The following is a 14,268-nucleotide window of genomic DNA, read 5'->3' as shown; positions in this document are numbered from 1 at the left end:
ACATTGCTGGAGGTTCAGTGTGGACAAGTTTGAAAATTAAAAACTGTTGGCAGAGGAGTGCATGGGGAGGCAGTCCTAGAGAGATTGCAGAGTTTTGTGAGTTTTCCTTCCATGAGTCCTACCAGATTCTTACAGTGCAGACTGGAGAAAAATTTCCTCTTGCTTCCAACAGGAGACGTGCGAAAAGAGCCATTTTAAAATACGACAGAGCATTCATTCTGTTCTTAATAAGACCAGCACTCAAGAGCAACAACTAACTGCGGTTTCACCACACGTTAACTAACCTAGGAGAAAAGAAATACTCAACTCCAGCCTCTCTAGCTTTCCTTTCTCACCCAAAAGGAAAAAGCAACAAAACAAAACTGAGAAGCACTTTCGAAGGTCACAGCACAGATTCTCTAAAAGTCAGAGTCCCCATCATAGGACTACGAAATACTTCCCCTCCCCAATATCTTACCACCACATCCTTGGGGCTCCCGTATGATAACAGGCAGATACAGCCGAAGAACTGTGCCTCTCTGACATTATTTCAGAAGTCTTTAGGAGAACCCAAAGACAACAGGAGAGACAGAAACAAGGACACCAGAGATTTTAACCTCTGACACCTAAAGTGACAGCAAACAGCAAACACAGCCTAACTCGTAGCTAAATAAACATAAATCCTCACACTAAATGTCTATTTACCTCTGTTACCTTTATCCACTACATCAGCAGTTCCCAGCCTTTTTGGCACCAGGGACCAGTTTCATGGAAGACAAACTTTCCACAGACTGGGGTGGAGGGTGGTTTCGACATGATTCAAGCGCATTACGCTTATTGTGCACTTTATTGCTGTTATTATTACACTGTAATATGTAATAAAATAATGAGCGCCGGGCACAGTGGCTCACACCTGTAATCCCAGCACTTCGGGAGGCTGAGGCGGGCGGATCACGAGGTCAGGAGATCGAGACCATCCTGCCTAACACAGTGAAACCCCGTCTCTAGTAAAAATACAAAAAATTAGCCGGGAGTGGTGGCGGGCGCCTGTAGTCCCAGCTACTCGGGAGGATGAGGCAGGAGAATGGCAGGAACCCGGGAGGCGGTGCTTGCAGTGAGCCGAGATCGCGCCACTGCACTCCAGCCTGGGCAACAGAGTGAGACTCCATCTCAAAAATAAATAAATAAATAAATAAATAAATAAATAAATAAATAAATAAATAAAACTAGTGATACAACTCACCATCACGCAGAATCAGTGGGAGCCCTGAGCTTGTTTTCCTGCAACTAGATGGTCCCATCTGGGGGTAATGGGAGACGGGGACAGATCATCAGACATTAAATTCTCATAAGGAGCATGCAACCTAGATCCCACGCATGCACAGTTCACAGTAGGGTTCACGTTTCTAGGAGAATCTAATGCCACTGCTGATCTGACAGGAGGCGGAGCTCAGGCAGTGATGCGAGTGATGGGGAACGGCTGTAAGTATGGATGAAGCTTCGCTCACTGGCCTGCCACTCGCCTCCTGCTGTGAGGCTCAGTTCCTAACAGGCCATGGATTGGTACCCATCTGCGGCCCACGGGTTGCAGACCCCTGCACTGTAATATATACCCAGCTTTCAACATAAAAATGTAAGACACACTAAAAGATTTTTTAAAAACACACACACAGTTTGAAGCGAAGAGCAAGCATAATAAGCAGACTCAGATGTGACAAAGATAGTGGAATTATCAAAAATTTAAACAACTATGAATAATATGCTAAGGGCTGTAATGTAAAAAGTGGACAACAAGCAAGACTGGGTAGGTAACGTAAGCAGAGAGATGAAAATGCTAAGAAAGGATCAAAAGGAAATTCTAGAAATCAAAAACACCTTAACAGAAATGAAGACCATGTCTGGTAGGCTCACTGGGTGTGGCCAAGGAAACAAGAGAAAGGAACAGAAGAAGTATAATTTGAAGCAATAATGACTTAGAATTTCCCAAAATTAATGACTGACAGCAAATCACAGATCCAGGAAGCTCAGAGAACATCAGACAGGATAAATAGTAAGATACAACATCTAAACACATCATACTCAAACTGCAGAAAATCAAAGATGAAGAGAAAATCTTGAAAGATGCCAGACGAAAAAAAAATCTTATCTCTAAAGAAGCAAGAATAGTAATTACGTTGGATTTCTTTTCAGAAACCACGCAAGCAAGAAGAGAGTGGAATGCAATATTTAAAGTGCTGAAAGAAAAAACCCACCAACCTAGAATTCTGTCTCCAGTGAAATTATCTTTAAGAAGTGAAAAGAAAACAAAGACTTTCTCAGACAAAAAAACATTGAGAAAATGTGTTGCCTGTAAACTTAGCTTGAAAGAAATGTTGAAAGGAAAAAAGAAGGAAAATTATATATGTCAGAAACTCAGGTCTATATAGATAAATGAAAAGCATTAGAGAAGGAATAAATGAAAGAAAAATAGAATTTTTCATTTTCCTTATTCTGAATTCATCTAACAGATACCAGTTTCTTCAAACAACTATAGTTGTTGTTAAACAACTATGAATAATATACTAAGGACTCTAATGTAAAAAGTGGACAGCAATGTATTTGGTGATAATGGCTTATGGATAAGTGAAATGAATTACAGCAATGTTACACGGGAAAGGAGGAAGAAATAGGAGATGCTTTCTTAGGTGCTGTTTGAAAAAGGACTTGGATTAGCTGTAAATATATACTGCAAACTCAAGAGCAACCACCAAAGAAAGTTTGTTTCTGTTTTTGTTTTAGGCCAAGAGTGGTGGCTCATGCCTGTAATCCCAGTACTTTGGGAGGCCAAGGTAGGAGGACTGCCTGAGCTCAAGAGTTCAAGACCAGCCTGGGTAACACAGAAAGACCCCACCTTTATTTGTAATAAAAAGAAAAAAGAAAAGAAAGAAGCTTTCTTAAAGTATAATTGGTATGCTAGGAGTGGAGAACAAATAAAATCATACAAAATATTGAAGTAAAACCAGAGAAGGCAAGAAAGAGTGGAAGACAAAAAAATGAAATACAGAATAAAAACAGAAAACAATAGCAAATATGATAGATGTTAACCCAGCTACATCAACAACCATTTTAAATGTTAATGGTCTAAGTACACAAATTAATAGACAAAGACTCAGATATTGGTATAAGAAATTCACTTTAAATATAAAGATACACATAAGTTAAAAGTGGAGAAAAATGGAGAAAGATACGCTACACTAACACTAATCAGAAGAAAGCTAGACCAGCTATATTAATTTCAGACAGAGCAGACTATAGGGCAAGGAAAGTTACCAGGGGTAGAGAGGAACATTACGTAATGATCTAGTGGACAATTCTCCACCAAGACATAACAGTCTCTACTGTGTATGTGGCTAACAATAGAGCATCAACATATGTAAAGTGAGAACTGATAGAACTGCAAAGATAAATAGGTAAATCCATGATTAGGACTGGAGACTTCAATACTCTTCTATCAAAAATAGACAGATCCAGCAGGCAAAAAATCAGTAAGAACATAGTTAAAGTGGACAGCACCAACAATCAACCAGATCTCATTGACATCTGTAAACTACTTCTTCCAATAATAGTAGAATATACATTCTTCTCAAGATCACATGAAACATTCACCAAGACAGACCATATTCTGAGCCATAAAACATGCCTTAACAAATTTAAAAGAATAGAAAACACATAAACTATTCTCTAAGACCACAATGGAATTAAACTAGAAATCAGTAACAGTTGGAGAATTCCAAAATACCTAGAAATTAAAGAAAATGTTAAGTCAATAATAATACACTAATAGTGACACACGAAGACAACCAAAAAAAGGTGACTGCAGTTTTTCTGAATGAAAGTACTTAAGAGACATGTCACTGTGAAGTCAGCACATCTTTAACCCATCCCTTGAGCTACAGTGAATCACAGCCTACACTCCTGTCACAGACATCTTGTCAACCTGCAGTGTCTTCATCCCATGTGCTGCAACTATCAGGCAACCTGAAACTTACATTTCAAAAGTTCTCCACTCACCCTATTTCCTTTCTTAACTATTTTTACCCCCCATTATCCTGGCTCAGAGTCTCTGATCCAGAAAACCTGTTACAATCCAAGCATATTTCCACCACAAAACACATATTAAAAGTTCTCTCCCATTCTCTTTTTCTAACTATATTTAATCCTCTCCATTTTAAAGTCCTGAAATTGTTTTTAAAAAATTATTGCTGGGAGTGGTGGCTCACGCCTGTAATGCCAGCACTTTGGGAGGCCAAGGCAGGTGTATCACGAGGTCAGGAGTTCGAGACCAGTCTGGCCAACATAGTGAAACCCCATCTCTACTAACAGTACAAAAAAATTAGCCAGGTGTGGTGGTGTGCACCTGTAATCCCAGCTATTTATGAGGCTGGGGCAGGAGAATCACGTGAACCCGGGAGGTGGAAGTTGCAGTGAGCCGAGATTGCACCATTGCACACCAGCCGGGTGACAGTGTGAGACTCCATCTCAAAAAAATAAAATAAAATAAAAAGCATTATGTGTATTTTGATTCCATTTTTGTGAAATATAAACTTTATCTGTTTATATGCACTATGAAAATGTCTGGGAGAAAAAATCAACAAAAAATGAGCAGTGTTGTTTTTCTGAATTGGTGATATTACAGATTTTGTTTGTTGGTTTGTTTTTATTGTTTCTGCCTTTCTTTATGTTCTAGAAACAACAAAAATACGTGCAATAATGAATGTTTTTGATTTACAAGAAATTCACCTCTCATCCATTAAATCTAAGCTAATGCTATCTCGCTCCATTCTACTTTTGCTTCTTCAGTAAGTCTTTCAGCCCTCATTGGTGTCATGAGAATGAAAGAATTTCTCCACAGAAAATTATTTACCCATCACCAGTTTTTGTTTGTTTGTTCTGTTTTTTTTTTTTTTTTTTTTTTTTTTGAGGCGGAGTCTCGCTCTGCAGCCCAGGCTGGAGTGCAGTGGCGCGATCTCGGCTCACTACAAGCTCTGCCTCCGGGGTTCATGCCATTCTCCTCCCTCAGCCTCCCGAGCAGCTGGGATGACAGGCGCCCACCACCACGCCCGGCTAATTTTTTTTGTATTTTTAGTAGAGACGGGGTTTCTCCCTGTTAGCTAGGATGGTCTCGATCTCCTGACCACCAGTTATTTTTTATCTAGAGTAAAAGCAATGTTATTAGAGAAGTAAAGAAAGAAAAGAATGGCTACTTCACAGACACAGCAACCCTATGGGCTGCTGTCTGGCTCCATCACCAGAATGTATTCACCCGGCAAATAGCTACCAAATTATTAATGGTCATAAAAATGCCATTTTGAATAGGTCATTTTTCCACTGCTTTTTTTGTTGTTGTTGCTTATTTGACAAAGTTCAGACTCCATCACAGGGCATCTACATTTCTCTAAATTCTATTTCCCACCTTTTGAAGCTTACTCCTACTTCTTTTTCTGGATAAAACTCCTGCTGTATTCAAAGCCATTTACTCCATTTGCCCAAACACATCATGTATCTCTTGCTTGAAGGCTGCCCACCTTGACCATCTAACATGGCCTTTCTCAACCTTTTGCTAAGTTCCCCTAATTATTATGTTTTAAATTTCTTGAAACAAAAACCTGAATGGGCGTGGTGGCTCATGCCTGTAATCCCAGCACTTTGGGAGGCCAAGGCAGGTGGATCACTTCAGGTCAGGAGTTGGAGACCACCCTGGCCAATATGGTAAAAGCCCATCTCTACTAAAAATGCAAAAATTAGTCAGGCATGGTGGTGGGCACCTGTAATCCCAGCTACTTGGGAGGCTGAGGCAGGAGAATCTTTGAACCTGGGAGGTGGTTCATGCACCACCTCCAGTGAGCCGAGGTCATGCCACTGCACTCCAGCCTGGGTAACAGGGTGGCAATAGGTTGAGAGACTGACAGAGTGAAAGAGGGAGAGGGAAAGGGACAGTGACAGAGGGAGAGGGAGGGAGGGAGGGAGGGAGAGAAGAAGGAAGGAAGGAAGGAAGGAAGGAGGGAAGGAAGGAAGGAAGGAAGGAAGGAAGGAAGGAAGGAAGGAAGGAAGGAAGAAAACACCCATAGTTGATTCTTTTTTATATTTCTTCCCTCCACCATGTCATGCAGACAGTGTCTAGCACATAGGACACCATAGATGTATGTCGACTGATTAAATCACCCCATCCCACAGTGAGTTTCTTTCCTCTTAGCTGCTACAGTGTTTATAGCTGATCCTGTCACTAGACATGTTCATTTCTTTCCTATCTTCCTTCTTATATAAGACTTGTGGTCTAGTTTAAGTGTACACACTTTTAAGGTAAAAACAAAATCTTCTATTTCTTCACACTTTTTATAATCCCTAACATGGTGTTGATGTTGATAATTTGGCTGTTCAATTATATAAGAATAAAAGTAGTAAAATAAAGTAGCAATCTGTCTTCCAGGTTAATGTACAAAAGCATCTGGCACATAATAAGCAGTCTACAAATATTAGCTCATGATCATGATGATGATGATGATGGATGATGATCATATGATCTTTAGAAGCAGTAGTAGCTTCCAGGCCTACACCCCAAATACTAAAACAGCTACAAGGAATAAGGGGAAGGTGATACAAAGAAAGCTGATAACTCGAGGTTGAAGTGTTTCTTTTGACTGCAAGTTAGGCTCGGAATGGAACTGGGTTTCCTGACCTCTCACTATTGCCACCTCCTCAAGCCAAAGATTTTTTAACTGAATTTATACTCCCTCTCTCAAAGTCAGCTCAGTCTGAAATAGGTAAAATCTGCCAGCATAGACCAGATCAAGGAGTATTCTGGTAGATTCTTTCATGGAACAGTAATCAATAAGATGATAACCCTGTGCAAGCTGATGGTGTGTAGAGAGGTGACCTGAATCTGATATTTACATCTTCATAAGAAAGACTGCTTCTTCTTCCACCAGGGTAACCTTTCCCCCAGTTTGTGTAATGAACTCCTCGTCCATCCGTCCAAAGGAACGTGTGTTCTGAATTGACATCATTCAGCCCAGTCCAGGCACTGAAAGTGGAGTCCTTCATGTGATAGGTAAGAAATGCTGAAAGAAAATTTCATGATGTAATTTTAAACTTTGAGGGTTAATACTCAAAATATGGAAAATATTCAAAATATATGAATTTCAAAATATTTAGCATGTGACTTGTGTCATTGTTACTTAAAAACACCTACCATGAACACACAAACATTCTAATATCAGCATTGTGTTGTCACTTGCGCTTTGGACTTTGAAAAGTTTCATACAATAAAAGTCTAGGTTTTATCTAGGCCATTGAAGACATTTGTGCAAGTTGCACCCTGCCCGAGGGCTCCATTCTGTGCACCCCTATCTGGGTTGTGGCTGCCTACAACCACAACTTTTTCTAATTCATAAAAAGTCACCGTATGGATTAGCAGCTGTCCCAATTCTGTAAATAAGATAATCTGATTTATATAATAACTATGGGACAAAGGACTCTTAACCCAGACAGTTCTGAAAAAATAAAAACTGTCAAAACAAGAATCATTAGGCTGTTGATATGGTTTAGCTCTGTGTCCCCACCCAAATCTCACCTGGAATTGTAATAATTCCCATGTATTAAGGGTGGGACTAGGTGAAGGTAATTGAATCATAGGGGAGGTTTCTCCCATTCTGTTCTCATGATAGTGAATGAGATGAGTTCTTACAAGAGCTGACGGTTTTATCTTTTAATGCTTTGCTTTGCACTTCTCTCTCCTGCCACCATGTGAAGAAGGACATGTTTGCTTCCCCTTCCACCATGATTGTAAACTTCCTGAGGCCTCCCCAGCCATGTGGAAGTATGAGTCAATCAAACCTCTTTCCTTTATAAATTACCCAGTCTCCGGCAGCTCTTAATAGTAGTGTGAGAACAGACTAACACAGCTATCAAATTATCAGTATCTCAGATTGCCAAACCAAAAGTTTCCCAATTGAGATTCCTCCTGGGGAGTTGGGGGAGAAATCCCTGAGATTAGTTGCCCATATACTCAGTGTGCTTGGATCTAGGGGACCATCCTGATGCTAAAATGCTCACATCAGGGGCTGAGGATGGTGGCTGGTGCTTATAATCCTAGTGCTTTCGGAGGCAGAGACAGCAACATTGCTTGAGGCCAGGAGTTCAAGATCAGCCTGGGCAACATGGTGACACCCTGTCTCTACAAAGAAATACAAAAATTAACAAAGCATCGGTGTCATGCGCCTGTAGTCCCAGCTTCTCAAAAGGCTGAGGCAGGAGGATTACTTGAGCCCAGGAGGTCGAGGCTGCAGACAGCCATGGTTGTGCCACTGCACTTGAGCCTGTGCAACAGAGGGAGACCCCATCTCCACACAAATCAATTAGTAATAAAGTGCTCACATCACTGGATGAGACTATAGAATATGGCTTCTTGCTTATCAATTCTGTGGCCAAGAGGTTGGTGGCAAACATCCAAGAGACATAAAAGGTTGAATTGTACATGTGCCCCTCCCCTTCCCTCAGCATACCTCCAGGCCTCCCATGGCAGCTGCCATCTGGGGCCAACACCACTACCTGAGTCATTAACTCCTAGACCGACAAGTACCTACTCTACTGAACAACACTTTGCAAACATTTACACTTAAACACATCTGCTGAACATAAATAGGAAATAGAATGACTAAGCATCCAGGGTTACTTATAGAAAATGCAAAATAGAAATCTGCAGAGATTTAATTATCTGTGTATTCATGAACAAACAATTTCATAAAATTTCAAGCAATTCCATTGCTATACGCTTACTCTTTCTGCAGAGTAGAAGAGGCAGCTACCGTCTCAGAGACTTCTGTTTTTCTTAATTAAGGATTTAAAAAAAAAAAAAAACTCTTCCACCGTTTTTCAGAAAAGAAAAAGAGCATGAGTACAGCTAGATATGGTGGCTCACATCTGTAATCTCAACAATTTGGGAGGTCAAGGTGGGAGGATCACTTGAGATCAGAAGTTTTAAGCCAGCCTGGGCAACATAGCAAGACCCTCTCTCTACAAAAAAATTTAAAAATTAGTCAGGTATGATGGTGCACACCTGTAGTCCCAGCTACTTGGGAGGCTAAGACATGAGGATTACTTGAGTCCAGGAGTTGGAGGCTGCAGCGAGCTATAATCACATCAATGCTCTCCAGCCTGGGTGATCAAGCGAGACCCTATCTCTAAAAAGAAAAGAGCATGGGTAGATATTTGTTTTGGTTTTATTTTGTTTTCCAAATAAGATCATAACTTTTGCCTCATCCCCAGCTTGAAATGAAACATGGAAAAGCTCTACCTGCCAAGATTCAGCACTTTTTTTCTGCCTACAACCACAGTAAGAATTCAACTACGTGTGCCTGTTTTGCCAGGAACAATGTTATTTTATCTGCAAATTGTTTCCTTCTGCACATCTCTATTATCCAGTTTCAATTTCACTATGCCAGGAATCAGCACTTTGTGGTTAAGAGGGGAAATCAATTATTGTGTTTCTCTGCTGGGTAGCTAAGCCCAAAATGGGGTAGGCCAGTTGGAGAAATGTGAATGTTATGTTCTTGTACCGTGTGCTTTGGTTTGACCCTTTTCTTTCAGTGCCTGACAAATTGCTCAACTTGTCAAACGTTCTCGGTAAAAGCTTGGTTGGGATTTATTGTACAATGTGTTCTCAGAGAGCACATGGTGGCATTCACAAAGCCAAATAAACTTTTGAGAGAGCACCCTACATGTTTCTAGTGCCTTTCTTATTTCCTATGTTTTTCTTCTATTTTCTTTCTCATATCATTTTTGAAATAAATGATTCTAGAAGTCAAAGAATCTCAGAACCAAAAGAGAGCTTACAGAACATTCAGTCCATATGTCTCCTACCATGTCCTTATAAAGTTATATATACAACAAACAACTGTTGAGCATCTTCTATACTACATACCAGCCAACATACAGGATGCTCTAGCATCCATTTGAATATCTTCCAGTGTAAGCATTTTCACAGCCCTTTAGGAATTTCAACTTCCTCGTGAAGCAGTCTATCCAATCAGTTCTGTAACAATGGCCCCCTAATTTTGAGCCTAAATCTATTTCCCTGTGACCATCACTCATTGGTTCCACGTCTTCTATCTGAGGCGACACTGGGTGATCCTTCAAAGTCCACACCCTCTCTTTTCCAAGCTGTATAACTTGAGGGTCTTTCAACCCTGACTCACTTGCAGTGATTTCGAAACCCTTCATCAGTTTAGTCTTAATCTCCTGCAGTTAATCAACACCCTCCTCAAAGGGCAAGTCACAATTTAACCTAATACCTATTTCAGTGGATGCCTCCACAGAAAGATCATGCAGAAATGGTGGGTACCTTTCTTTTGATGACAACATCATGAATTTTACCATCTGCTCTATGGATATGGTGAATATCCTCCTTCATAGTTCTGGCTTATTTTCATGTTTTATCAAAAAATATTTCAAAGCCAGGTATGGTGACTCATACCTGTAATCCTAACACTTTGGGAGGCTGAGATGGGAGTTTAAGACCAGCCTGGGCAACATAGTGAGACTCTATCTCTACCAAAAAAAAAAAAAAACTTTAAAAAATATTAGGCGAGCATTGTGGCCCAGGCCTGCCCTAGCTACTGAGGAAGCTGAGGCAAGAGGATTGCTTGAGCTTAGGAGTTCGAGGCTGCAGTGAGTTATAATCCTGGGCAACAGAGTAAGACCTTGTTACCAAAAAAAAAAAAAAAAAATCAAAATTTGTTCAAAGTTCATATTTAAAATATCAACTTTGCTGCATTACAAGTTCTATGATCAAGTGACTAGAAGAGCAATAAATGGGAAAGCAGCAATTTTTCATCTTATTCTTAGAAGTACTCTTCTTTGACTCTTTGGGAGCAAACTGATTTGGTAGAAAGCTGGACAAACCTAGGTTTGACTCCCAGCTCTAATGCTTAACAGGCAAGCTCCTTCACTCAAAGCTGTCTATGCACCATTTCTCCACTCACAAAATGGGGTCATAATACCTGCTTCTTAGAGTTGTGATGACTTTATATAAAATAAACAGCTTAATATGTGCTATAATGGAATAAAATAGTTTTCAATAAGCATTTGATTTTTTCCACTTTTTTAGCTTTTACACTGGAAAACCAAAAAGTCAGTTACTGTCAGCAATATTTTATCATTTTGCAGTCAAAATTCCATATTTAAACACACAACTAATTGCAAAATGGCCTGCCTACCTTGCTCTTTTTCATTTTGTATGGAGACCAGATTCCCTCCAAAGCCTATACAAGCTTTTCGTGCCTCTTGCCAATTTTTTCTTTCTTCTTCCATAAATCCGAAGATTTTGAAACACTGGGATGGAAGAGGGGCAGAAAAAAAAAAGAAAAACCGCAGGGGTTAACTAAAGATGATCAACTTTGCTCTACAAAAAGCAAAATTATTCATGAAGATTATAGCTAAATCAGAATTTTCTCACCACCAACTGGAGATTTAAAAAATTGTTAGTTTTATGACCCACTCACTTTCTTTGCAGTTTTATTCTCCCTTGGGAGAAAGGATACATCCATGTGGATAATATCTCAAGTATGCTCTCAATTTCCATAAAGAGTTTGTCACGCGAATTTTCACCTATTCTTGCCAAAAATTTTCTAAAGTAATGAGGCTAGCAAAAGTTAACTTTGAGCTGAAAGATTTGCATCACTCTCCATACTGACCAGTGCCAAGATTGCAACTAATTTTCCTAGTACCTTGTTGCTGTAGAAATTCCAACCTTCCTTGCACCCTGATGGGACCGAGGGCGTGGTAGGCATAACTGTGGTAGCATTGATACTACTGTTATGTCGCTGGCAAATGAAGGCGTTTGGATAGCCACAGTTAATGTCATTCCAAAACCCTGGCAAAGAGAAAAATAGTTAAATTAGATTCATATGTTTATGTTTTAAAACATTATTTTAAAAAATATATTTCTATTTTACAAGAATTCTCAAAACTTATTTAGACTATAATCAAACTTTATTTTTATATGTGACTAGAGGTATCCATGCAATATCCTTTTGCTGTTTTACTTAAACTAATAATAGTTCCACTTTATAGAGAGCATCCTATGAACCAAACATGTACATGATGTTGCAGATATATTACCTAAATGGTAGTAGCTAATCAGAATAATCTAACAACAGCAAACTTTGTATACACCGAGCATCTACATAGTATTTTAGATGTATGATTTCATTTTATCTTCTCAACAATTGATAGATTGTGTCATTATTCCCATTTTGCAGAATAATAAGGAGCCAGAGAGAAATAAAGGAGATAGATAAACAAATTCTGGATAAGTTTTTTCAAATCAGAACATGAAAAAATGGTTCCTAATTTGGGAAGAAGTGAGAAGATTAACTATGTCATTTACTAGTGCAAATGTTAAGCATCTATTCTCATTACAAGTTGAACTGTTAGGCTGCCAAAATTAGAATTCTCCTTTATTCTCTCTTCTTATCTTGCCTGATGTAAGCACACAACTTGCTACTTTTAGTCTAGGGATGTGGCAAATGACATGCCACGCCACAAAGCAAATTCAATATGCATGACTTGCCTACCTGAATTTGAATACATGGTCACACAGTTTTCATCTTCATTTGCAAAATTGGGTTCACCTGTGGCCCAAGACACGTAATCCACTTTGCTTCCATCCATCCAACTGGAAAAGAAAATTCAGGCATTTTGAAACGATCCAATCATTAGACTAATTGGATACAGGCCAGGAGCAGTGGCTCACGCCTGTAATCCCAGCACTATGGGAGGCCAAGGCGAGTGGATCACCTGAGGCCAGGAGTTCGAGTCTAGCCTGACCAACATGGGGAAACTCCGTCTCTACTAAAAATTAAAATTAAAAAAAAATTAGCCAGGCATGGTTGTGGGCTCCTGTAATCCCAGCCACTCAGGAGGCTGAGGCAGGAGGATCGCTTGAACCAGGAGGCGGAGGCTGCAGTGAACCAAGATCGCACCATTGCACTCCAGCCTGGGCTACAAGAGCAAAACTCCACCTCATAAAAAAGAATAGTTGGCTACAGCCTACGGGTGGGACAGGACAAGTCAACCCAGAAGAGGGAGACCTCCAGAGAGTGGCAGGAAAACCCCCAATGCCTGAGTATGTGGTGTGTCCTATGCATCATGCTCCGCAGTAGCAACCCTGATGCCATGTCCAGGCTACCTTCTTTTCCCTCCCAGGAAGAAACCACCTTTAGTCGCAAAGTGGAGACCCTGATTACTCTGGAAGTGAGCCAGAGACAAAAATCCTCCCATCGTACTCCCCGGGCATGATTCCCACAAAACCAAACCACCCATGGAGAGGCAGAGTGTATAGAATTTCTCATTAGACTCATTCTCTGATTCTTGTGTTTACTCTAGTTTCTTGTAATGTAGGTGGGCTAAACTTATGTCTATAAATTATAGAAATTCAGACTGTGAGAGCCAGAAGGGGACCAGCCATGAGATCATGAAATTTGACCTTTTCACTTTAGAAATGATAAAATGGCGTTCCTTGTCCAAAGCAAGATCCAACATTTTTACTCTTTAAAAATAATGACCCTGTGGGGTATGGTGGTGTATGTCTGTCATCCCAGCTACTTGGGAGGCTGAAGCGGAAGGATTGCTTGAACCCAGGATTTCGAGGCTGTAGTGAGCTGTGATCTCCCCACTGCACTCCAGCCTGGGCAACAGAGCGAGACCTGTCTCAAATAACAATAATAATAATAATAATGACCTTGAATTTAGGTCTCTATTGCTCAAAGATGACAATAGCAGTCCCCTGGAATATGTGAGGCTAAAAAAATCTGTACATGAGCCAGGAGGACATATCTGCCCTTCAAACTCTAGAGGACATATGTATTAAGGTACAAGAAAAAAGAACATAAAATGTATTCATTTCCTCATGTCCCTACAGCTTTTTCTGGCTCCTATATCTAATAGAAAATGGTACAATCACCCTTTTAAAGGGAATGTATTTCCTGCAGATTGAAAGTGTGCTTCAAAATAGTGCTGCTAACACAGGGAACAGGGCAATAGGAAAGGATACTGTGGTTCCCAGCAGCAAGGTTAGCAAGGTTATCATCCCAGATGGGATTACAATTTTTTAAATAAATTCAGTATTTGTATATGTCTAAAACAACAACTTTTTAGTAGATGATTTACTGACAGATGACATCTGAAAACAAAGAAAAGTGTAGTTTTGCAAAACTGAATCCAATTTTGAGTTGTTTGTTTGGAATTTATAGT

General features: G+C 39.9%; 1 protein-coding gene across 1 annotated transcript in view; it reads right to left on the bottom strand.

The window, feature by feature from the left end:
* The window catches only part of MRC1 (mannose receptor C-type 1), a 102,390-nt gene that overhangs the window by 18,758 nt on the left and 69,364 nt on the right, over nucleotides 1–14,268 (bottom strand). Inside the window, exons 19-22 of the mRNA XM_003831172.5 lie at nucleotides 12,591–12,691; nucleotides 11,742–11,887; nucleotides 11,232–11,346; nucleotides 6,910–7,076 (exon numbers count right to left, since the gene is read on the bottom strand). Of these exons, the coding sequence (XP_003831220.2) occupies nucleotides 6,910–7,076; nucleotides 11,232–11,346; nucleotides 11,742–11,887; nucleotides 12,591–12,691 (529 nt within the window). The remainder of the gene's footprint in view (nucleotides 1–6,909; nucleotides 7,077–11,231; nucleotides 11,347–11,741; nucleotides 11,888–12,590; nucleotides 12,692–14,268) is intronic.

This window comes from Pan paniscus, chromosome 8 (assembly GCF_029289425.2).
Source record: "Pan paniscus chromosome 8, NHGRI_mPanPan1-v2.0_pri, whole genome shotgun sequence".
Taxonomy (NCBI): Eukaryota; Metazoa; Chordata; class Mammalia; order Primates; family Hominidae; genus Pan; species Pan paniscus.
The sequence above is the reverse complement of the archived record's forward strand: the minus strand, read 5'-3'. Positions and strand labels throughout refer to the sequence as shown.